Genomic DNA, 26,578 nt, shown 5'->3' with positions numbered 1-26,578 from the left:
TTTCTTTAAGGTTTTAAAGTGAGTTGTAGCATCATATATATGGGAAATGAAGATCTGGTTGTCCATTCTTAATCAGTACATAGATGACTGATGCAAACACATCTCTGTTCAATTGGTTTTAAGAACATAAACTTTGGTCTGATTTTTTTCTCATATGGGATAATACTAACAAGGGCAAATCCCTCATGCTGCTCGTAATGAGCAGAAGAAATCACAAAAACACAAATATGTTATTTTATAAGTAGAGATGTGAATTTCACAGGTGTGAATTTGTCTTGAAAGGTAAGAACCCATTTTCCAGGCAGAGAAAGGGACATTTACTAAGGCATGGAGATGTGAAAATGGATGGCATGTTGAAAGACTGCAAGGCAGTATATCTAGACCTAAATTTTTGGGAGGGAAGCATTTGATGAGGTTGAAAATATAATCTGGCTTCAGGTTTTCAGTCATTGACTCTCAAAATAGTACATCCATGAATCACTTGAGAATCTTGTTATATATGTGGATTCTCTGTCCCTATCCCACAAAAACCCATTCAGTAAATTTGAAACAAAGGTCAAGGAATTCGCATTTGAACAGTCACACAATTCACCCTCACTGGAATGCTAACACTCCTGATCCACACACAACACTGTTTGACAAATGCTGTATGAAACATTTTTACTTCATGCTATTGGTCTGCAAAGTAGGGCAAACACATTCCAGGGTGCATGCAAGATGACTCAGTTGGGTACAGGAAGAAGACAATAAATATATATTTGCATTTAAGTTAAGCTTTATTAATAGTTAATATATGAATTGACACAGATGCCTTCACTTTATCTGTACACAGTACAAGGTGAACTGAGGGAAGAAAAAGACCTGACAATGAAGTTCCCATTCCCTCATCCAGCATAATGAAACAGACAACACTTTATAGATATTTTACAAAATGGAAAAGTGGCATAAAGAGATCTCTGAGGAGGGAGGGAAAAAACAAAACAAAACAAAAACACAAAGATAACAGTAATAATGGAACCAAGTGGGAACAAGAAAATGAGAGTTGACCTTCCTCTTAAACCTAAGTTAGCTCTTTGCTAAATAACAAGGTTAGAAATTACTATGAAGTCAGATGATCAGAAGTCTGTGAATGAACAAGAAAGTAATTACTGTTGGAAAAAAATTGTGCTATGGAAAGAACATTTTAAAAATGGTTATTGGAGATATTTATTTTGTGCTTTTGCGTTGAAAACATAAATATACCTATCAAAATGTTCATACCTTCACAATTTCACAACTTGCAAATAATTTCCTGACCTATTTAAAAATCTCCAAAACCTTAAAACAAGTTTGTTTTTTTTCCCCCTAAATATTCCAAAGTGCTTTAAGTGGGTTTTAGAAAGCTATTTGTCAAAAATATAGAACTTCTGATTAGTTGCAAGAACAAGTGTTGGTCATCTTCCATGAAATAATTTTTCTCATCAGGGATGAGAAATTTAGGGTGCTCACTCTTTACTCCCTGCTCAGCTCAGCCCCCACATCTTTGCTGAAATAGCTTAATATCTGTAGTTACTGATGTGAGATTTTCCAGGTAGTATGTCTTTCCCACTTGAGAAACTCTTACTTACCACTTAACATTTCAAATTCCCACTCTATCACAGAACACAGATCTTTAACTCGTCATTTGTTTGAAGTTCTTAAAAGTTCTAATGTCCCTGTTCCTCAACCGAGGTTACTTGGGAGATATACTCTTTGGATCCTTGCATATCCTCAAGATAAATGGTCCCACTTGGAAAACATTTATTTGTAGTCATTCTTTAAAGCCTGGAGATGTGTTTTTCTTTGTTCCTTTATGAAGTCCTCTCTTTACCCTGAAATTAAAGAATTTGAATTATCTCTTCCTGCATGTCTAATGAGCATCTCAAACTCAACATTCCTCAAAACTCCAGTTTCCCTTAGCTAATACCATCTCCAAATATGACCTTTACACAACCTTTCTTATCAGAGTAAGCAGAAAACTACATCCTTCCACTTATTTAGGCAAAAACCCAAAACAAAAAAACCTTTTTGTTGGCTCTATTATCACACATCACACCCAATCCATCTACTTGCAAAATATTTCCAGAATCTGACCATTTGTCACTCCTCCCCAGTAACCACACTGGCCCAAGCCCTAATCATTTATCTAAATTACTGTAATATCCAATGATCTGATCTCCCAGCCTCTGCCTTTACTACCACATAGTCTATTCTCTAAGAGCATTATTATGCCTCTTAAAACCTAAGATCACAATGAGGTCACTCTTCTTCTGCTCAAAAACTCTCCAATGCTTCCCCTATGTACCAATGAATAAAAGCTAAGAGCTTTACAGTAGCCTACAAAGTCCTACATAATCTTGTTTCCAGCTCCCACTCTGCACTCACCTGTTAACTGTTCTTGCTGCCTCATCTCTGCCAAAGTGGCCTCCTTGCCAGTCTCTGAGTTGCAGATATGATACTACCTTAGGATTTTTTTTAAAAAATTTAATGTTTATTTATTTTTGAGAGAGCGAGAGTGTGAGCTCAAGGCGGGAGGGGCAGAGACAGAGGAAAACACAGAATGGGAAGCAGACTTCAGGCTCTGAGCTGTCAGCACAGAGCCCGATGCAGGCTCAAACTCAGGAACCACGAGATCATGACCTGAGCTAAGTCGGACACTTAACCAACTGAGCCACCCAGGTGGACTCACGATCTTAGGACTTTTAAACTTCCTGTTCCTTCTGTATTTTCGCCACAGATATTTACGAGGTTGGCTCCCTCACTTCCTTCAAATTGCTATTCAAATATCACCTTGCCTCCAATCACCCAATAAAACACTGTATCTTGCCTCTGCCTTATCCCAGCACTGTCTAGTCACTCGACTTCACTTTTTTCTCTATCACTTATTCACATCTGACACATTCATTTTATTATCTACCTCTTCCTAGTCAATGAGGGCACGGCTCAAAATTGTTTACCCTGACTTCCAGTGACTAAAATAGTATTATCATTGACATGAAGTAGACCATAAATATTTGAATGAAATGTCTGCCTAAGTGTCCTCCCCCTTCCCCTCCATGTTACAGGGAGCCTCCAGAATGAGAGCTCTTTCAAACCAGGGAAATTTTCCTCTAGTATCTAGGAACTGTTTTCCTAAGTCTGTTTCCTTTCTTTCTTCCTTACAGTTCTTTACTTATTCACATTAAATATCCAAACTTTTCTTCAAGGTGTTTTCATTTTTATTACAATCTTCAGGTCTTTGGGTCTTGCGTTTCTAGAGGTAACTACTACTGCACATATTCCATCCAGGCCTCTAATTTGGTCCTCAGGAGTGGCCATTTCCCTCTTTTTCTACTACATTTAATGCATTGGGTTTTTGTTTTAATTTATACAAAGTTTATTTCACACTGATTGAACTTCCTCATGTGCTTTTTCAAAATTAAAGCTGTTATCCATCTCCACCAGCAATTCTTTTTCACCACCACCCACTTCTGAATGTCCTATTTTTCTGTAGACTTCTTTACTATTTTCCTTTGTCTACTCCTTTGCCCTTTTGCACAAGTCAAACTGTGGGACAGTACGAGTGGCAATAAACCTGTGAGCAATACAAGCAAGCCAGTTATCTCTACTTCTGTGGGCTAAGGATGTATTAACCAGAAAGATGCCAGTACCCATACAAACAGGAACGGAGAGCCTACCACGCAGCAGCTCAGCAGGTACTCTGAAGGTAGTCTTCCTAGTACCACACCTGTGATACATCTAAGCCCACAGATCTTTGGGAGGCACTCACATACTCCGTAGAACCCTGTTTAAGATGTAAGGTGCAACCCAGTTTAAATGTGGGTGGAAAGGTATAAGTAGAGGGTGACAGGATGAAGACACAAGCTAGAGGGAAAACTGTAACAGAGCAATACTCATGACAGCGGGGAAGGCTGTAGGAGAACATATGAATAGGCAAGTCCTTGATGGGTGACAGGACATTTAAATCACTGTAATGGGAGGAATGAAAGGATGCTTATTATATGCATACAAGTTTGTGAGATAAAGTACTAAGAAGCCCATGGCTTCTGTTTCCTCCACCAAAAATAGGTAAGGTCACTTCTGGGTGAAGACAGTGAAGTCAAGTGGGATCACAGCTCGATCATACTTAACAGCTAAAGAATTGGTAGGGGACTGAGAAAAAAGGAAAAGCCATAAAGCCATCAGCCACCAAACAAGAAAATATATACCACTTCATGTTAACAAGGAAACCAAAGAAAGAAAGAGATTCAGGTAAGATTTAGATTAGGCTCAAAATAACATCTAGCCCACCCCAGTATAGGGGGAAAAAAGCTTGCAACATTTTAAGAATTCTCATCCAAAATCTAGAACAAAACAAACTGAGGAAATAAGATGTCCACAGAAAAGTCAATGAAAAACCCTTTCCAATTTCCCATATTTCCAAGTATTCCTTTTTTCCAGCACCCTGAACCCACTATGGGAACCATTCAAGGTGTTCTCCCCTAGTAGTAAAATGCACATACAACTAGGAGAGACCTCAGTTTGGGCTCATTATGAAACCTCAGAACACAACAGTGCTCAGGTCTTTCAACAAAGACTTTTTCCCACTTCCAGTTATTATTGGGCTACAGAAGAGGCAAAGAATACAAGAACTAGCCTGATGTGGGAGCAAATTGGAGAAAACGAGACTCAGAGAAGGTAGAAAGGCTATTATTGTCAAAAAGGAGGATTTACACTTAGTATAGTAAAAGCCCTCATAATCTGTCCTAATGGAACAAGTACAGAATTTTATTTAAAAAAGCACGTTAGAGGGGGGCATTGAAATGATGATCCATACCTTTAAAAAAAAATCTAAAAATATCTAAATGTACGTTCACTCATCTCTTGATAACAAAGCCAAAGATTTTTGTTTTGAGCATGGATCCTTTAAAGTTCATGCTATCTAGTTAGAATTTTCCTGTTGCTATCAAGCTGAGTCACTAGCCTGTGGCTATCTTCCCTGCCACCTTTATTTCTTGTAATTCTCAGTTATTTCAACACTCACATGAGTAATCATGGCCTCAGATCTTTGACTCCCCACCTCAAAGAGCCCTTCTCCTATCTCAGCCACTTCCAAGGTTTTGACTTTTCCTCATCAGTATCAGATCACATCTGAAATCCTGATTTCACACACTCAATCTTCTCACCTTCTTGTCTTTTAGGCTCACTTTTGGCTTCATTTCACTGAAGGTTTCAGTTCATGGGTCAGCACCACTTTCATACAATCCACCACTTCCTCTCCATCATTTATCCCTTGAAGAGCTTAGATTCCATGTTCTGGTACTATAATCATCACCTTTGTGAATATCTTCACCTCCCTGGTCTGTTTCTACTTCTATCAAAAGTTAAAAATCTATTTGCTTTTTCTACACCTGGAATCAAGTACCTAAATGCTGCTGGAAAAAAAAAATCACACCACAGTTTGCCTCGTTTCATTTAAATTTATGACCAATCCCCCAAAACATACATCACTGCCCAATTCCTACTACGTATTTTTTTCCCCATGGAGTTGTGAGTTCCCATATAATTTCTTCTTTCTCCTCAAATTCCTACATCAACTTGCTTTTAATCTACATTAACACCCTCACTTTATTTCATCATCAGTAACCCTTACACTTCCTTTTTTGTACTCAGTGGTGCATTAGGAAATAAAAACATGTAAATAAAAATACAAATACTTTAAAACTGCTTTACAGTCAAAATGACCATAAACATTAGTTATGTCATGATTGAATACGCCATGAGCAAGCCCATTTGATCTTCCCCAACCATTACATACACCAACTTGATAAAATTTCAAACTATTCCATTTTAAATAAAAACACATCATTATTTAACAATTTTAAAAAGAGAAATTGATGCCATTACCATATTTACATTTATAACATGTTAAACTCCATGAAGGCAAGTTCTGTGAGTATACATTATATTTTATCACAGTCAATGCTGTATAACCCAATGTGTTTCCATTTGGATTTTTTTTTGGCAAATCAATCACAGCCCAATAAAATATTCAAATGTGATTAACTAAACCTCTGATGTCTTCGGTCTTATGTGGCCTGAGCCCTATTTACATTAGTCATGTAATATAAATCAATATTCTCTAGATGATGGTGAATTATAAACTACAGTTCTATGATAAAGTATCTACAAATAATTATGACAGACTCAACACCATAGCCTTCTCTAGAGCTGCTTTTTAAATTTTTTTTTATGGTCACTGAAGGAAATTAACAGGACGTTTTCCAACTCACCATAAACACTGATCATTAATTAAAAATAAACGTAAACTGTTTTAGAAAATGAGAAGAAAAAAAGCTTATTTGGCAATGTGCTCTTATATACTAGCACCTTTGAGCCTTAAAAAATCCAACAGCATTTACAACTCCTGCTGTATCTATTTTAGTTATGTGAATGCTCATCTGCCTAAAAGCAGATGATCAAATGAACAGAAGAGCAGGATAAAATACATATTTAGTAGGCACTTATGAACTGAATGGAAATTAAGTTTGAATAGGGACCATTAAACACTTCATTAAAGGAATTTTGTTGCAAAAGAGTTAAACATTATTACTGGCACCACCAATAATACCATGATGTTGTTAATGATTTGATTATATGCGGAGTGCAGTTTGTTTTCAAACTACAAAATGTTAAAATCAGGGTGCCCAAACTGCTGAAAGATAATAGAATTAAGAGTGTATGCTGGTAAATAACATTCTAACAATAAGGACTTGGTAAGTTGGACCATAACCAAACTAAGCTCATTAGAGCATGTAGCTTGTTACTTTTAGGAAGAATTGTGATTCTCTCCATTATTTAACACATTAACAGAAGACTGTAAATGTACTTAACTCTTTAGTTTTCAAAGTGAAAACTTACATTACGTTTATTTTCAAAACAAATACAATGCCTGAAAAATCTCATAAATCCCTTTTTGAAAAGACTGTCATCGTCCATATCCTACACCACAATACAGTTTCTGTATTCTTGGTTGAATGTGTTTTTGGTTGGAAGGATGAAGACTAGGGCAGAAGTGGGGGTGGGAATATACCCAAAACTTATTTACAAGTTGAAACTTAAAAATCCACTGAAATGGAGTAAGAATGAGTAGAACATTTAATCAGGTCACAGGGCCTAAATTTAAGTTCCACTGAAGAACCCACTTTGCATGAGAAATAAACAAACTGGGGGGTAAACAATCATTTATAGTGCCTATACCATGTAAATGAACTACATTATATATAAAGCACTATATAACCAAACTTGGAGGTTATGTAGCTTTTAGCAAACTTAAACTGGATAGAAATGGAATTCAGTAGCAAACAAAACTCTCAGAGAGATACATCACCTACCTAAATTTGACATAGCATCACTTCACTTTTTGAATTTTGGCAATAAAATTAATCTCCTTAGCTTTACTCATTTAAATGGCATACATTTATATATAACTCTCAAGATCACTCTAATAAACACTACCTAAAATAATACATATAAGTCCCAAAAGATGAATGACCTGAAAGTATTATTGCATATTATGCATTTACTAAATATAATTTTTATACACCTATTATACATTTCCAATTTTTCCTTGGTTATCATTCCAACATATACAGATAGAAACCATGCTGGCATCACTATACAGCCAAATGTGGCAATGGATAGGCCAGAACATACAGGACATGACATTTCAAAATTCCTAATCCAGTTCTTAAGTCAAATTCAGTGATTTTTACTTTTTTATTTCTTAAGTTAATTTACTATGGTTAGGGTAACCAGTTGACTATCAAATCCAAGTGAATAAAAATTCAGTCAAGTAATATTTAAGGCTCATGTAATCAAATTTATTTTTCATGTTTTAATTTTGATCAGCTTTTATAATATTTATAAAATACACTGTTGGTCTCAAAAAGTTTTATAAACTAATTAGTTCAACAACTAAGACTCAGATAATTGTTATCTGACAAAGTGGCATTTTATTTCTGGCCACATAATGTGTATCCTATCATCATTTTCTACTGTTAATACCAATAAAATGGAATTGTTATATAGTAAAAAATATGGAAACTAAATACTCCCTCCCCACCCTCCAAAAAAGAACAATGTATCACTTTAACTTTGTTAGGAGTCACAAAAATTTTTATTTTGGAAAAATATTTCCTTCAATGTTTGATAATGAATTTTATTTAAATGAATAATTTACTTTTCTGTGCAGACCAATTAAAAAGTATGCCTCTTTCCTTTCATAAGCAAACTAATTCTGCATGGCAGATAAGAAATTAATCCTTTACGTTCTTCTACCTTAAAAATTATTATGAAATTTTCCTCATTATGAACTAGTTATTTCTGTATGGATTGTTATCATGCTGCTGTTAAAAAAAAAATAAGGATAAGGACACATGGGAAACAAATCATAAACTATAATACTAGTTTATAATGCAATATATTAAACATTGTTTAAATATTAAACAGCAAAATACTCCTATATTAAATAAATAAGACTTGAATTTGTTATGTGGAACTACAGGCCAATACCATCAATAAGGGGGTCAGTCTAGTGCAAAGGGTGGCCACCAAGAGGAAAAGTAAAAGCAGGAAAGAAAGAACAAAAGAAGGAAAGCAGGGAGAAGGAAAGAAGGGAGAGAAGGAGGGAGGGCAGAATGGAGAGAAGGAAGGATGGAAGGGAGGGAGGGAGGGAGGGAAGGCAGGAGATGAGGAAATACAACATTTAATACTGGCATTGTTTTCAACAACAAATTAAATCAGTGATTCTCAATCCTTTCTGAACATGAAATTACCTAAACAACTTTTTAAAGATACTGATGATCAGGTCTCAGCACAAATTAAATCAGAATCAGGAATCAGGCAATAAATATTTAAAAGGTCCCCCAAGTGATTCTAACGTGCAGTCAAGGTTGAACCATTAACTGACTGAAACCTACAAGTTTCTTAATGTTACCTGACTCAGAAAAGTGTCCTATGAATAAAGAAATGGGAGTTTTCTTTTACCAATGGGACAAGCAAGGGTGTCTCCAGTTAACAGTAACTTATGGTAAGTCAAGGTCATTAATGTATATACCTCATTTCCATTAAACATCTATGTGTACCTCTTCATTCCCTGTATTTCTGTATTTTCAAACTCCAAGACCTAGTCAAAGTACTTTTTGTAATAAATCAGTCACACTGAAAAGTTCATTAATTCATGCATATAAATATTTACTGAATGCCTACTATGTGCAAGGCACAGTGATAGGTGCTGCTGTAGGACTTGGGAGTCATGAGATAACGAATAATGACTGGCTGAAAAAAAACTGTTTTGGAATTAATGACTATTACATTAATTACATGGACCTAAATGAGGGACTGAACTGCTGAAAAAAGAAAAAGAAAATTAAGTACATACTAAGGGTTTGATTTTAAAATACATACAGCATAGCGTATTTGTACTTTTCCTAATGTTCCTTTACAGTATTTCCAGAAGCCTTTGAATATACATAAGGCAAATTCAAGATAGAAAAATAAACCCTGTTTAAAGTAGATGTTCCCAATTTTAACCACACTCTGTATCAAGTAAATTTCATATATGACATAAGTATAAATACTAAAAATTTTTATAGAAAGGTAGTTCTCGTCCACTTGTAGTAGTCTTAACAAGTAATCTTACATTAAAATAGTACAGATTCTAGTCTTTGACGATTTCATCATGGAGAAAGTTTATACAATACATTAATTCATTTTGAAAACAGTTTATATGATGAGAAAGTCTAAAGTGAACAAATTTGAGTTCTTTTGTTTTCAAGAAGAGAGGTGCACAGAAAGGAAGGGGGTACAATCTGTTCAAACCTTATAAATATCCTATAATCTAATAATTTAAAATGCTGACTGCTTTTCTTAAGAACATAGTGAATTCCACATGAATAAATACTTTTTTCTATCCACTATTGGTATGGACTTTTGTGATTACTTTAAAAATAAATAAGTGCTTCTCATTCTTATGATAGCATTAAATTTCAAAATGAAGCTAGGTAATGTCAGCATAACGTAAGAAGGAGCTAAATGTTTACTAAAAAAATGTTCATCTAAGAGAGATCACTGGGGAAAAAATGGAGAAAAAAACGACACAAGATGAACAATCAGCAACAATCCTAATGGCGAAAACTCTTTAGGGGAGTAGAGGTTCCAGTTGCTTTTAAGTAATAAAAGGTGAAATCAAGACTCAAGGAAAATGCTCATTCATTGTACCTTGGATGCAACACTCTAGAGAAGTAGTAAAATATTTTACTAAGTTAAAATATAGGTTTTATATTTTATACGATATTGAATACGCACATAAAAATACCAGTGTTTTTATCTTGTTTCTGTTCAGACACTTAATTAAGCAAATGTGTTCTTTGGTGTCTGGGAGAGTTATCAATATTTAGGGATAATGGAAGATAAGAACTCCAAGATCAACATGCCTAGAAACAGAAGACTCAAAACCTACACCATACATACAAAGTAAGATTCAAAGGTGAACTTATGAGAAAGATAAGAAAGTTAAAGTTACATTGTAGTAGGACTAATACATTTCTTTCCCCCAAACATACTCTGGCTCCCAAAACAAAAAGTACTACAGCCTATCATGTTTTTAATCTGTCTTCTGAGATTTTTCAAGTGGAAAGATAGCACAGATAGAAATATATCATTCTAAGTTTTAAAATCACCAAAGTCAGTGAGAAAGAAGAATGTACATTCATTCAATGTATTCATTGTAAGTAAAGAAGTCTTGAAAAGGCCGAACAGTTCAATCAAAGCTGAAGAATTGTTCTTGATTTTTCATTATTCTTTTTTAAATAAAGAGTAAGTATAGGTATAGTATACATACAGGCTGACATTCTGATTCATTCAAAATAGTCACATCCCTTTGCTAGTTTTGGAAGTTCCAGAGACTAAAATTTGATACCATTCATAGCATACTATTTTCAATAAAAGGAATTATAGAGCAATGAAAAATCAGAAGATGGCTTAGAGAGCCTTATAACCTCTAAATATACACACATTTATAACCTGCATTTATTTTCTAAAGAAACAAATTTTAAGTAATGCTAATTTAACCAATGGAGAAAAAACTTCTATCAAAATATACAATTTCCGTTACAGACTAGAAGGCTAATATTAAAAAAATAGTTGTAAGCCAAAAAGTTTGCTTATATGGATGACAAGCATCATCCCTTTGAAGCATAAAGCATCAAATTAAGGTCTTATAAAAGATGGATCTGTGACCTTCTTCATTTGTAAGTTCTTGATAAATTCATAAAGCTTGAGTCTCAGTCTTTAGGTCAAGGTATATCCATGCTTCTTAATCCAGATCTCCAGAAAAAGGGAAACCAAGTAAAATTCAGAATCTCAAGTGGGATTTATGCTTTACCATGTACCTGGAAAATAATATTATAATAGGTTATAATGATTATAGGAATTTTAGAATTTTTAGAAATGTAAAAATAAGTTGACTTTTTTTTTAAACTTAAAATTCAAAAGTGAACAGGATGCTTTGTTTTCTAAAAAACTGGAAGCCTGATACTATACTTTGGGAATACAGAATAAGAACTTCTGAAGCCAGAAGAAACATTCCTCTTATTAAATTCTATAATCAGAGCTTCTGGCTAGAATAATAAATGTTTTTCTTTAATATATTATCAATTATAATCACTGGGTTACCTCAGTAACCTCTGACTTTAGAAAACCCTTAATATTCAGCAAGAGACTTACACCAAGAAAGTGACAGATTTTAAAGAGCACCACGAGAATAAATTCAGTGGTACTGTGATCATAAAGCTGTTCTTAAATTTTCCAATTACGAAACTGCTATTACTGTAAAAGGACTTTAAGAATTCTGTTTATAACAGTAATTAAAATAAATTCAAAACCTCAATTCCTTTCACAGGCTACCCTTAACTCAAATCCAGTCAGAGACCTTTTGATGCTGGCAAAAAAACAAAACAAACAAACAAACAAACAACAAAAAACCCTGCAGGGAATCATATAAATCCAAGCCCCTGGGATAGATAGAACACAAGGTTCAAAAAGGTCACACAGTTCATTACAGCCAGATCATAAAATCTAGGTCTTCTGACTCAGAGTTTACTGTTCTTTCTAACAAGCTTATAAGCCCTTTCTCCATCTATTTCTGAAATCAGTACAACAAAGATATTTATTAATATCTACTAGAGATCAGCATCAGACAATGTTCAAAAAAGGAAACTGGGGATATGTATACAATTTTAAAGAGCTTAAAATCTAACTGAGGAGAAAGGAAAATGACTATAATAAAGCAGAAGTAAATGAATTTTAGGATCAGAATTACCTATCCAATGTTTCCCAGAACCGTAAGAAAACTGGTCTATCCAAATGACGTTTGTGATAGCTGAGTTCTAATACTGTTACATCCCATTTCTGAACGTTTGGATCTAGACGAACTTCATCATATTTGAGATGGAAGGCTTTAACTGTATGGGGGGAAATAATATTTTTAATTCAAACCGCGATCAAAATTATAAAAATATTTTATAAAAGAATAAAAACACCCCAATATAGACATTAACAAAAAAAATTTTTTTTCAAAAGAAAACAAAAACTTTTTAAAAAAAACAATCTTTCTTCAACCAGATGAAGCTACATTATAAACCAAGAGACTTTTGAAATAGATTCTACTAAGTACTGTGGTATCCTCAAAAACATTCAACAAATACCTACCAAGGATTGGGTCACTGGGACTGAAATGAGGAATAATGCGTATTATGAGGCTAATAAAATGCATATGGTCTTGTGAAGGATAATAATAAGAAAAAAACTATTCAAATACAGTATGATAAAGATAGGAGTGTACCACAGAAACATAAAAGAGTATCTTACCCAGACCATGGAGTTCAGAAAGTCTTGCGTAGGTAATGATATCTAACGTAAGACCTAAAGGCTGAGTAAGAATTAAGCAAACACAGAAAGTGACTTTTGTTTAGCATGAACATGCTCAAAGAGAAAACAGTTTCATCTAGGAACTAAAGAAATTTAATGGAACTGCATCATACAAAGTAATGTAAAGAATGAGCAAAAGGTAAGACCCCAGATTCAGAACACTGCTGGCCTTGTAGGCCATATTAAAGAGTTTGGATTTTCATCTAAGAGATACGGAGAATCACTGCAAAGTGTTTAGTAGCGACTACTGATACAATTTAACAATCTAGAGAAGAAAGAGATTTGCTCAACTAGGGAGAATATACATGCCTGGCAAGAGAAAGATTCAAGAAATAATTAGGGGAGTGAGAACGAATGGGACTTGGTAAGAAATGATGAAAAGGGAAAAAGAAAAATTTGGAAAGTTACCTAGAAGGACATAATTAAATGATATAAAAAGCAAGTCTAGCAAAGATGAAGAAGAGGATTTCAGGCATAAGAACAGTGGTAAAGGGCTTTGAAATGAAAGCAAGCTTGGCACACACCCTATAAACAAGAATAACTTCTTCTGTAGACAATGTCCTATACTGTAAAATTTGGCTATGGTAAAAAAAATCTGAATTTGTTCCAAATGTGATAGTAAACCACTAGAAAGTGATTAAAGCAAGAAGATGAAATTATCTGATTTTCATTGTTAACAGTTAATTCTAGTGTCGGGTGAATAAAAGACTCTAGCGGGCAAATCCTCCCAGCTGGTGTATCCTACAAAAGGTTAACAAATGGACCATAAAATACTGACTTTGAATCTCTCTCCCTGATCATCCAGTTGAATCTTACTTTTGTATCTGCAATCAGTTTGCCATCAGTGAAGCTTCTGTTTTACAGGTACACACGTAAGAGTTAGCTTTTCTTTCCATTAATTTTTTTTTTTGTATATAAGATATGATTGTTGCCATTGTCATCATCTAGTATTAGGGGTTTCTAAAGAGAAAAATGATTGACTTCGTTCATTTTTTTGATAGCTATGTTATGGACTGTTTATTCCACATTGCTTGCTAGCCTACTGGCTTTGGATGTTAACAATGAATCGAAGTGTAATTCTTGATGCAAATCCAAAATGAATCATTTGTGCTCACAAACAGAAACACTTAAACATTACTTCTAAACTATTTGCTTTTCCAATTAAAGGTCCCCTCACCAAACACATCATTCATTTTGAGTTTAATTCAATTTAATGAATTAAACTGATTCATTAAAGGGGCTATACATTATAGCTTCAAAAAAACCCATTTTCAAAATATTTATATGTGTAAACATTTTTTAATTTAGAAAATTTTTAAATTAAATGAAGTCAACAGTTTCAATACTTCCTATTTTCCTTACTACATGTTTCACTTTTCTAATTTTCTCATTATGATTTGTTTTAAATCATTCTCTCTCTTTTTTTTTTGAGAGAGAGAGAGAGAGAGAAGGAGAGAGAAGGGAGGCACAGAACCTGATGCAGGGCTCGATCTCACGAACTGTGAGATCATGACCTGAGCTAGAGATCAAGAGTTGGACAGTTAACTGACCAAGCCACCCAAGCGCCCCTACCTTAAATCATTCTTAAAAATATATTAGTTATATTTTTAAAAATCATTTATCTAAATCTATAAAAGCATACAGTACTCCACTCCCTACTTTCAATAGATTTAGTTTATACAGTATTTATTCCACCAGAACAGACAACTTTTAAAATTAATGGTGAAACATTAGAGTGTAAAAAGTCTAAGTCACAAATAAGAAAGCATAAGGCTTCTCTCATTATACAAAAATTTTATTGGCATGAAGCTGTGATGGCAAGCAAACTTACACCAAGACATTATACAAAACATCTTTCTGATTCAGAAAAAGACTTTTAGTTTACAAACCTCAGCAAAAAATAGAACAAATGAAGTTCTTTTATAAGAAAGCCAGTCTTCTAACTGGTAGCACAATGAATACTGAAGCAAAGTATTTCACACAATTCAGAATTGTTCATTTTTTACAAACTGCATGAATCTTGTCAACATTATTTTACAGGAACAAAGAAGCAAAAGAAATAGACAAAATGCTCTTGAATAATATTTAGTAGGTACAAAGGTGGCACATCAGATGACAAAGGGGCAACATAATCTAGAAGATTAATGAAAACTTTTTCTCAATGATAACCACCAAAATTTGAAGAAATCATCATTTAAAAATCTTGATCAACAAATACATGTAGCTACCTCAAACATAAAAATATTTTTAAAAAGCTATATGCAGTTGTAAGCTCAAATTTCTTGTAACGTTTAAAAGATTTTATTTGCCCATTTTATACAAGTCAATACTTAATATCTTCTGAAAATTTTTGGATTTTACTATTATGCAATATGAATAAAAAATAGTACAAGCTTTTACCATGGCCCATATAGATGCTCCTGTTAAAACCCTCAGTTTTCCGCTATGCTATATAGATGTTACCATTTTCTAAGTGTGTTATGGGGCAAAGGGTGAAAACCTAGAAAAGGCAAGAGTAAAAACAAGGAGATCAACTAAAAGCTAAGAGATAATAATACTCCTAGGTTTCTAGCTTAGACAAATTACTAAAGAAAACTAAATGAGGAAAAGAAACAGTTTGAGAATGAGGGAGAGAACAAGACGATTCCATATGGAACAAGCTGAGTCTGACGTACCAACAGGACCTCACAGAAGAGTTATCTGGTAATTACTGAGATATACAGGCCCAGAATATACGCTAGAAACCTTAGAATAAGGGGAGGGATATAGATGATAATTGAAAGCTATCAGATCTCCTTGAGAGAGTATCTATACTTAAAGGAAAAGAGAAACAAAATATTAACAGGTAGTTGAAAGCCAGAGGAAAAGTAGCTAGAGTCTGAAAAAAGAGTAATAAGCCTTGGAAAAGAAGGTTTTAAGTCTGATAAGGAGGTCAAAGGGATCTAATATCTGGGTCACTGGTAAGTTTGGTGAGAACAGTTTAGTGGAGAGCAAGAAAGCTGAACAGAGGACTGAGAACTGAATAGAAAATGAGTTAGTGGAGACATTTCTTTCAAAATTTCATAAAAGGAAAAAGAAAAGGAGCTTTGAAGTCAGGAGAAAGGGTTTTATTTTATCAGGAGAAAGGGTTTTATTTTAAGAGAGAAGAGGCAAGAGTACCTTCATTTTCTTTTTATTTGAGAGAGAGAGAGAGAGAGAGAGAGAGAGCGCGCGCGCGCACGCACACACTCACACGGGTGGGGGTGGGGGAGAAAGAGAATATATTCCTAGCAGGTTCCACATGCAGTGTGGAGCCTAACATGGGGCTTGATTCCACAACCCTGGGATCATGACCTGAACCAAAATCAAGAGTCGGATTTACTTTCACGGTAAATGCTGACAGAAAGGACTCAGTAAAGAAGGAAGATTAAAAAGAGAATAATTCATGGAAGAAAATCATAACTTTGTTAAAAAAAAAAAAAAAGACTCAAGTTATCTAAATTTCAGAAGACTACCAATATGAACGAAACTACTACATCATTATATTCTAAATGAAATTTAGACAGCATTTACAAAGGCATAATCATTTTTTTTATTAAAACACTATTCAACAGGCAAGCAAATAGGTAAAATACTCGTGTTCATGGATACTTTACTTTCATTAAAATCCCCATTCTCTATCTTTAACTTTCTATTTATCAACTCTGTAGCTTCAGAAATAACATAAAAAGCTCTCATAATATTAGTAATATTAGAATAATTAATTAAAATGAGTGAAGGCAGAACAGAATAAATGAGTAAAGCTTTCAAGCTTGGGTAGTTTCTATCTTGGAAGAATGGTAATACCACTAACAAAAACTGAGGCTGCTTTAAAAGAGGCTGGATTTTACAGTAGCACACTCTACGTTCATAATAACTGAAGCTGTTACTTCTAATAAACATACTTGTTTCATTAGAATGGTTTTTTAAAAACAATTTTACTGTGGTTACTAACTTAATTGGGTACTTGAATTAAATAATAATTGGAATATCTCTACCAGCAAAAAAAATAGACCAGATTAATCTACATTTGGTATATACTGATATATTAATATACCAAAAGAAGCCACATGAAATCCATTAATTTAACAGGTATCTATTGAATGCTTCCTTTATGCCACGCCCTCTTCTGTGCTGACAATACAAGAGCAAACAAGGCAGAAAAGGTTCCTCCCATTAAGCAACTTGCCATTATAACCAGGAAGACTGAAAATAAAGATATAAATACAAGATAATACCAAACAGCAGCAAGTACTATCATGAAAATAAAAGGGCTTAATGAGTAACTGGGAGGAGGTAATGGCTTTCCAGGATGGCCAGACAAGGATTCTCTAAAGGAGAGAATATCTGAATTTAGAGTTGAATGAAAAGAAAAAGTCAATCATGCTACAATCATTCAAGACAGTGGAAACAGCTGGTAAAAATCATATGGCACTAAAAATTACAGCTATACACTACTGTTAGCAAAAGTCAACCCATTTAAAAACTAGTCATCAGTTTTAATAAAAATATATGGACGTGCAAAAATATTAATGCTTTTGAAGTTTAAGGCCTAAAGTAATTCTATTTAACTCAGGGGATAATTCACTTTTAGATATAAGTACACAAAAAATAATAATGTCCAAAAAAAAAAAAAAAAGTAGTCCACAGGTGCTTAAAAATTAAAATATATTAATAGGAATCCTTTGATACACACATCGTATATGCACAGCCATAGATGGCTTTCTCTTACATAAAGCAAGAGCATTTCTATATTGTTAAATGTAGGAATATTTAAAGTAAAAGTAAAAATAAAGAGAATCTTACTTTTAGCAAATATGTCAACTGGTGATCCATCAGGCAAAAGCCATGGCCAGCCTTTGAACTGCCATGCAGGACCCTGCACAAAAACTGCTACAACCCGATCCCTATAAACAGAAAAGGGGGGAGGGTTAGAATAGAGAGAGAGTATCTCATAGATGAACTTTGGTTACTGTAAATCCTTAAGAAAAGGACTCAATGATTCATGTGATATAGTCTCCTGTCAACACATCTGTGAGGCAAACAAAGTCCATTACCACAACTCTTCATTACGTTACCATTAAAATACATTAATGATTGCTATACGTCTCATGCACTGCACCTGGGTCTTTTAAACATAATTACATACACAATCCTTATATGCAATCTTTTTAACCTTTTAATTTGCCCTTCTCCTAGACTAACAGGCCCACTCTTCCAATGCAATAGGGAACACTGGTGGATGTATTAATTGAAAAAGTTGGTTTTAAAAGGAAATCATTTAATTCAAGTAGATCTTAAATATTTTACATTAATTAAAAACATTATAAATAACTCACCAATCATTTTATGAAGCCCCAAGGCCTTATTTTTGAGTTCTTCTGAGTATTTGGAAAATAATTTGAGTATAGAAACCATCAGACTTCTTAAAAATTTTTCCAATTGTTTTACAACTGTTTCACTCACCCTAATTTTTTTTTTTTTTTATTTTTGTAGGAGAAAGAGACAGAGTGTGAGCAGGGGAGGAGCAGAGAGAAAGGGAGACACAGAGTCCGAAGCAGGATCCAGGCTCTGAGCTGTCAGCACAGAGCCTGACACGGGGCTCAAACTCACAAACCGTGAGATCATGACCTGAGCTGTAGTCGGATGTTCAACCGACTGAGCCACCCAGGCGCCTAGTCTATAAGTGTTTTTCTAAAAACGCAAGTTTTTCTAAAACCTTGTTTTTCTAACTGTTAGACTTTATTTTTCTGAAAAGAACAAATCTTTTTCTAGGCCCTCATATTTCATTAGTTCACAAAATATTTAATTAAATTGAGAAATTATAATAAGTGTAAGAGTCATGAACAGCTTATGCCTAGAACTAAAGAGGTGGAAACAAAACCATAACAAACAGTAACAGTTAACATTAATAAGATTATGAACATTCACTATGTGCCAGTGTTGTTCTAAGCACCTTACACAGTACCTATGTTAATACACTGAATCTTCCAAAAAATCCAATGAGGTGAGTGCTATTATTACCCTATTTTACAGATGAGGAAACAGAAGGGCATGGACAGTCCATTTGCAGAAGAGAAATGAAGGGAAGAAGAGGAGGAGTGAGAAGAAGAAAGGGAGGGAATGGCTGATCCTGTGCCCCGGTTATGCTACTGTTCCTGGGTGAGGACTGATAAATCATGAGAACAGCCATTTTAGCAGTATTATGGAAATCATTTTAACCTTACAACTCCCTGAAATGGTCTTAGGAATGCCCAGAGGTCCAAGATCACATTTTTAATAACCACTGCATTAGATGAAGACTCTACACATCCAACAAAGAATTAAACCAGGGCTACCTTCTATTCAGGTAAAAGATCTACAGCAACAATTCAAGTTACTGTGAAAAACCACAGCTTAAAATTCTAACCTGCTCAAAATTTCTAAGGCTAAAATGAAATCTTAAATTAAAAATCTCCTCCTTTCATGGAATACATGTCCCATACTGCCAAATGATCTTTGGTAATAGAGCTCACTATTAAATGACCTCTTAATTTCATGACCTAGCTTTAGCCATACAATGGTTGAAAGCAGAAGGTACCTCCCAAACTGAAGGAAATTTGTTGGAGAGACATCACCTAGATCCTACTGGGCCTCACAGGGTTAGCATGTAAGCAGGATAATATAAATACTACTCTTGGTGAATTCTTGAAAGGATTAACAGAGAAGGAAAGAAGAAAGGTAAGGAAAATATTCCTAAGTTAAGATACCAATGACTAGGGACCTAGCTAATATATACAAGCATTATTCTGTAGCACAGTGAGATGGCACTTGTACACACTGTATTACCATTTTCTGCAAATAACTGCAAACATGTAATACTAATATGGAATAACTTTCTTACAAGTTTTAAACTTGATAACTGACGTTCTCATTTTACTTCATATAATAAATTTTTAACATACTTATATTCTCAATGCCCTGACTTCCTAATGTGTGAAGACTGGTAAGTACCTCAAAGGTAAATTTCAGTTAATGCATCAATGTGTTGCATTCTCTTACGTCACACAGAGATGCACTCTCAAGACTGTTTTTACTCTACCTTATATTAATAAAATGTAAGATAATTCATGTATCTGAGCTAATAGACACTGTTAAAAATACCTAAATATTTTATTAAAGAACATTGTAATGCAATTAAAGAGCTAAACCGGAGTAGGGTGATCATGTTATTTTTATTAATAAATTAGTCCTCATAATAAAAGTAACAATTTCTTCACTTATCATTTCTTACTCCAAAATGTGAATTCTCCAAAACAAAAAACTAAAACAATAGGTTCTCAAAACATTAGTCTATTTGTAAGTTTTGTTCTAAAAGCTGATCCAGAACAAATAAACAGTGTTAAGAATTTTTACTAAATTTTCCAGAAGTCAGTGTTTCTTATACGTAAAATAATGTTTAGCTATCCAGAATACAAATTTATTTAGGTATTTCTAAAACATGGACATTATTAATGACCAAGTTAGACACTAACAATGTCTTCAGGAATAGTTTCTATCTAGAACTCATGACAAAACTTGACACTTTTTAATTATACAAAAAAATTAATGACTACATAAAATAGAAATAATCTTACCAGTCTTGAGGCATAAGTTTAAGCGGCTGGTCTACTACTCTATAAGGAACTGTGACACTAATTGCAGTGCCCCCTGGTTGCATCTGATCTTTTCTTCTCTGTATTAAAGTTTCATTTTCTCGTTGGCAGCCTTGTTTCTTCTTTTCATCTGATGGGACAAATCTTTGAAAAAACAGAGATGAAAAAAGGTCAAATGGTTCAGTGGGACACAAATGGGAAAATAAGTTAGAAATTATTTTTAAAATACTGATAGTTTTAAACCAAACCTTTTTTCTTTCTTTTTTTTTTAAATGAACCTGCTTCTGCATGTACAGATTACAATGTGTAGAGAGTATAATCTTTCTTCCCATGCCAAATAGTACTCAGCTCACTTAGTCCATAAGTTGGCTCACACAGAGACACACACAATTTATGTTCTTTCATCTAGCACTTAGCATTCTCCAAAGTTACATAAAAGACCATACTAATCCTTGGTTTTTCAAATGCTATTAGAAGGATATTCTATTATAAATCAAAAGGTCACTTGAAATAAGATGATGTGGCTTCTTCCCAGATACGTGACTTAGTATATCCAAGAGCTTCACAAAATATCCCTTTTCATGGATTATGACTAAGCAAAATTAGAAAAATGCCATCTAATTTCAGGGTTGCTTTGCAAATTTTTAAGGAGGAAATTAAATAAGTGTATGCTAATTGTCTTAGTAAATACTGCTAGTAATTTAGTAAATTACCAACTCTACCATGTGATTCAATTCTCCACTGTACCATCAACAGATTATCTTCAAATATAACTTAGCAATCTACAGAGCTGTTGCCACCTCTAGATTGTTGGGTGTTCACAAAGCATTTCAAAACAGTCTTTTTTTTTTTTTTTTTTTTAAGCTGCATACTCCTAATACACAGTCTATTAGCATATTTTATTAAAGTCCTTTGAAAATTTTGAATATCACATGCTGGATTCATCATTAGTAAAACTAGTCTCATACTCATGAAGGTCTTTAGTAGATGGTGACTGTGATAAACAAAACTTCATTTCTGAGCTATTTTCATATCCATGGATCTAATCTAATGGAAATCTAATGGAAAAGTTAAGATTTCCATAAATTTAAAAATTTCCTCCAGATAATAATTTTGCTCCCTATGGATTCAGTTTATTTATAAATCAAGCCTACTTAGAAAATGCCAAATATAGGAGCGCCTGGGTGGCTCAGTTGGTGACTTCGGCTCAGTTCATGATCTTGTGTTTCATGAGTTAGGGCCCCACATCGGGCTAACCGCTTTTGGATCCTCTATCCCCTTCTCTCTGCTCCTTCCCCACTCGAGTGTGTACTCAAAAATAAACATCTTTAAAAAAACAAAAAAGGAAGTGCCAAATACTAACACTCTGAATCATTAAACATGTTAAAATTAGTATACATGCACTGTTGGAAACAGTTTTAATATAAAGCTACAACAAAATGTATTAAGTGAACAGTAATACACTGTGCTAAGTTACACAATATACATAGTTGTACAAAACACCGTCCCTGCCCTCTTGAAGCTTATGCTCCAGATACAAAGAACAAAGTTGTCTCACTGGCAAGTGAAAGATGCTTTATTTCAATCCTCTCTATCCAGATGGGATTAAAATGCTAACATTCTTAAATATAATACTGAATCTATTTTCTAGCTTTTGAAATTGTAAATGTTATAAAAGTATACAATTACTTATAAACTTTAATAAATTACTATACACACACACACACGAGTGATTTATAATATCCAACTTTAATGTCTATTAAACACCTAATTCAACTTCTAAAGCATAAGGAAGGAGTTACATAGCATTTGCAGGTTCACTTATTTGCTGATGAAAGTTTTATTGAGGTTCAGAGTATTAACATGGTTCTTTAACATCCTACAACTAATGCCCTACAATTTTTACATGCGCTAGTATTTTTAATTTCTGAATATATCTAGGTCTTTCTTTAGGATAGCAGCCTTCTGTATAGTAAAATGTGTCTGTATTTCAAAATGCTTTTCAGCTTTGATCTCATGTATTAACACAAGGATAGATCTTCTAACCTACTCTCCTAAACTTAAAGTTAGAATAACAATGTAGACTTTTCCGTCCATTGAAGGCGCTGGCAAACTAATTAAGCTCAAGCTATTTTATTTCACTCAGTTCCTGGAATAGGAAATAAAGGTCAAATTCTGCTCAAGGGAGGGAATCTAACATAAGTTCCTTCTTTCATAAAGGTAGGACTCTCAGGGGTTAAGTTCAGTATAATGGTAAACTAGAAATAAACCCACTGCCCACTCTTTTTCCTGTCCCCTAGCTCTTATCAACGCCCTGGCAAATGCAAGGAAAATCAAATCTCCGAATTGTAAATTGGCCCTTGCTTGAATCTAAAGCAGGAATTAACCACCCTGACCACAATAACTAATTGAGAAATAAACACATTATCCAAGCCAGGCCAATGAGACTTAATCCTGGATTTTTGCTGGAATTATTGGAAAACAGGCACTGTCCTTCTACTGTGCTAGATAACCTGGAGTTTTTGATAGTCATCTTCAACCCTGAAGGGGGAGAACCCAAGAGATGGAAAGACCAACCCCTGATGATATCATTTTAGCACTGTGTCAGAAGCCAGGACTGTTCAGTCATGTTGAGCCAAATAAGTTATTTTTTGGTAAAGCTACTACAAATTGGTATTTATCACTTCCAATTTAAAGTGTTCTAACAAATACAACCAGAAATGCACATGTGATATGGTAGATGGATATATGTAATTTGGAGAAATATTATGATGTCCACTGACTCATCCAATATTTGCAATTTATTTATTCTATTTTACATTCCATGAGTGAAGGAGTATGGGTGATAGGACTAAAGTCACTACTATCTAAACTGGTACAGTTCTAGTGAAATAACTATGTTAGTATTGTCAAAGAATAAAATGCAAATAGTTGATATAGCCAAGTTAAGTTCCAAACTGTATGTTATTTTTAAAACAGAGCAAGTTTATGAATATTTCCCAGCAGGTTAAAAATACAGTTTTCCTTTTCCTAAATAAAAGAAGTTGAAATTTGAAAAGTAGAGAAAAGACAAGAAAAAGCAACAATGTCTGGATGTTAAAAACCCTCAAACTGAAAATTTAATTTAAAGTGATATAATATTGGCAATGCTCCTAGGTACTTTGCAAACACAAATGTAAACCTTTCCTGGAGTCCCCTCTACCCCTGCCATCCACCCACCTTCAATTTGGAACTCAAAGAATTTCCACAGAAAAAAACTCCAAGGAAAATGAACAGTAAATGAGTAAATGAAGACAATCAAAAATATTAAATGTACTAAAAAACTAAACATGCAGGGAAATGAGAGGCACTGTGAATGAAACAACAGTCAAAACAGTCAAGAGAAAAGGTAACTAAGGACTTCAAATGCAAATATCAAAGATCAAAGCTTACAAAACAAGCTTGCAAATATGTACAGGAGAAAAATTTATTTTGAAAGAGACCAAAGATTTGAAAAAGAACTAAATAGAACCACTGAAATTGAAAAAGTCCCAAAAAAGAGAAGGGAAAAGGGGGGGTGGGAGGAGGCAACACAGAGGTATTATCTAAAGCAATAAGGGCCACGACTCAGAATTGATGAAAAACACAAATCCATACATTCAATTTTAATGAATCCCAAAATGGGATATATAAGAAATCTACATCTAGGCAGAGCAGATAAATTTAAAATGGTCTTTAAAATAACCAGGTAAAGCAGACTTCCTTCATAGGATTATCACACTAACAGCTGACCTATCATCAACAAAGGAAGCTAGAAGATAGTGCAATAATATCTTCAACGTAAAGAGAAAAAAAATTAAAAACTTCTATATTGTAGGGGCGCCTGGGTGGCTCAGTTGGTTGAGTGGCCGACTTTGGCTCAGGTCATGATCTCGCGGTCCGTGAGTACGAGCCCCACATCGGGCTCTGTGCTGGCAGCTCGGGGCCTGGAGCCTGCTTTGGATTCTGTGTCTCCCTCTAACTCTGCTCCTATCCTGCTTGTGCTCTATCTCTCTCTGTCTCTCAAAAATAAATAAATGCTAAAAAAAAATTTTTTTTAAAAAGAAAAAACTTCTATATTGTTTTCCAAAGTGGTTGAATCTTTTTGCATTACCTGTGGCTGTTTGGAACATGAATTATTCATGGTCCGGTGTAAACTCCAGTATTTGTTCTGCTTGCTTCTTCCCCAGGCATCAAGCAGTTTTCTCACATGAATGTACTCCACAGTATTTGACTACTGCAAAGAGAATCCTCCGCATATCTTTGAGGCACTCTCTATGTGCAATCTCTCCCCTTTGGAACCTTGGTCCTGTGAGGCTACCATAATGGCCAGAATCACGAGTGTCATCCAATCATTTTATGTTAAATAAACTTACAGTCCTACTAAAACTTCTCTCAGGATCACATTTATAAATGTAAAATGTATTTTTTAATACTTTCATAACACAACCTTAATTTTGTTATTTACAGATGTTAAAGGTTAAGGGTTTTGTTTTTGTGTCATTTTTTTATTGAAGGGCCAAAAAAAAAAAAAAAGGAAGAATCCTTAATTTTACATGAAACCAAATAGAATCTATGCCAAAATGAGCTATGGGGTACAGCCAGTACTGTAATTGTGTGGAGGAGGTTTCAATTATGCATTAATTACATAGCAAAGCCTCCAGCTGACTCAAACTGTAGGGGAGATGTCAGTTGCAATGAGGTGTTAAACAATGAAGGGAGTGTTTTATACTTAGAAGAAAAATTAGGCTTGGTCTACCCTAAGAATGTGGTCTATTTAATTGTTTGGTTTCTCTGTTGTAAACCTAAAGGGGGGGGGGGGGGACACTAAAATTTACTTTGTGATTTCTTTGCACTGTTTACTATCTACCATTATAAACAATATTTAAGATTTAGATTTGTAATGCATTCAGATGAGCACTGCCAAAGGTTCTGGAGAATGAAAAAGTAAAGATAGAATTTCTTTTTAAACACTCCAAAATCTTACTGTGAATTTTCTGTAACCATTAAGATATTTATAAAAATTATAAATAGCTGTCAGTTATTAAAAATTGTGAGAGTTGGAAATACCAAATTCACAAATCATAAAAATCAGAGCTAAAAATGACCTTAAAAATCACCTGATCCAAATACAGTAAGTGCACAAAACGCAATACCAAGTATAATGACACTTCACAGGAACTAAAATCAAGTCCAAGGTACAGATACAACTATCATATATCAAAAAAGAAATCTGAAATTAGAGGGGCGCCTGGGTGGCTCAGTGAGTTAAGGGTCCAACTTTGGCTCAGGTCATGATCTCATGGTTTGTGGGTTCAAGCCCTGCATCCGGCTCGGTGCTGACAGCTCTGAGCCTGGAGCCTGCTTTGGATTCTGTGTCTCCCCCTCTCTCTGCCCCTCCCCTGCTCATGCTCTGTCTCTCTCATCTCTCAAAAATAAATAAATGTTAAAAAAAAAAAAAAAGAAAGAAATCTGAAATTTGAAATAAATGCACTGAATGAGTTCACAGCTTGCACAAACACACAAAACAAAACTTGAATTTCAGATATACAAATCTGCCCCTGTCCAATTTTCTCAGTGTGATCCTTTCTGCTTCTCATTTTCCTAGACATTTACTTAATATCCTTTATTGGGCAAACACTGTTTTTCAACAATGGAGATACAAATGACAACAGAGTAACAAGCCCCTTTTCTCTAAGGAATTCACAATTTAGTTGGAATTATGAATTCCAACTGGGTGCCAGATGCAAAACACAGAAGCCATCACAAAACAAAAAAATAGATACATATTTCACAGAATACAAACAATGAAAAAACAACTCTTGTATATTCATTAGGTGGAAAGAAAACACATGAATCCTCAAACTAAAAAAACAAAAAAAGTTAAAGCAGTTAAGCAAATCCATTTTTTGCATGGGTCT

At 34.2% G+C, this 26,578-nt stretch overlaps 1 protein-coding gene across 1 annotated transcript in view; it reads right to left on the bottom strand.

Annotated features, from left to right (window-relative positions):
• Positions 1-757: 757 nt before the first annotated feature.
• The window catches only part of CDC73 (cell division cycle 73), a 133,578-nt gene continuing 107,757 nt past the window's right edge, over positions 758-26,578 (bottom strand). Inside the window, exons 14-17 of the mRNA XM_019465589.2 lie at positions 20,622-20,783; positions 17,812-17,912; positions 12,380-12,521; positions 758-11,450 (exon numbers count right to left, since the gene is read on the bottom strand). Of these exons, the coding sequence (XP_019321134.1) occupies positions 11,414-11,450; positions 12,380-12,521; positions 17,812-17,912; positions 20,622-20,783 (442 nt within the window). The 3' untranslated portion in view covers positions 758-11,413. The remainder of the gene's footprint in view (positions 11,451-12,379; positions 12,522-17,811; positions 17,913-20,621; positions 20,784-26,578) is intronic.

The sequence above is a fragment of the Panthera pardus genome, unplaced genomic scaffold, assembly GCF_024362965.1.
Source record: "Panthera pardus isolate Hobbes unplaced genomic scaffold, ASM2436296v1 HiC_scaffold_21, whole genome shotgun sequence".
Classification (NCBI taxonomy): domain Eukaryota; kingdom Metazoa; phylum Chordata; class Mammalia; order Carnivora; family Felidae; genus Panthera; species Panthera pardus.
The sequence above is the reverse complement of the archived record's forward strand: the minus strand, read 5'-3'. Positions and strand labels throughout refer to the sequence as shown.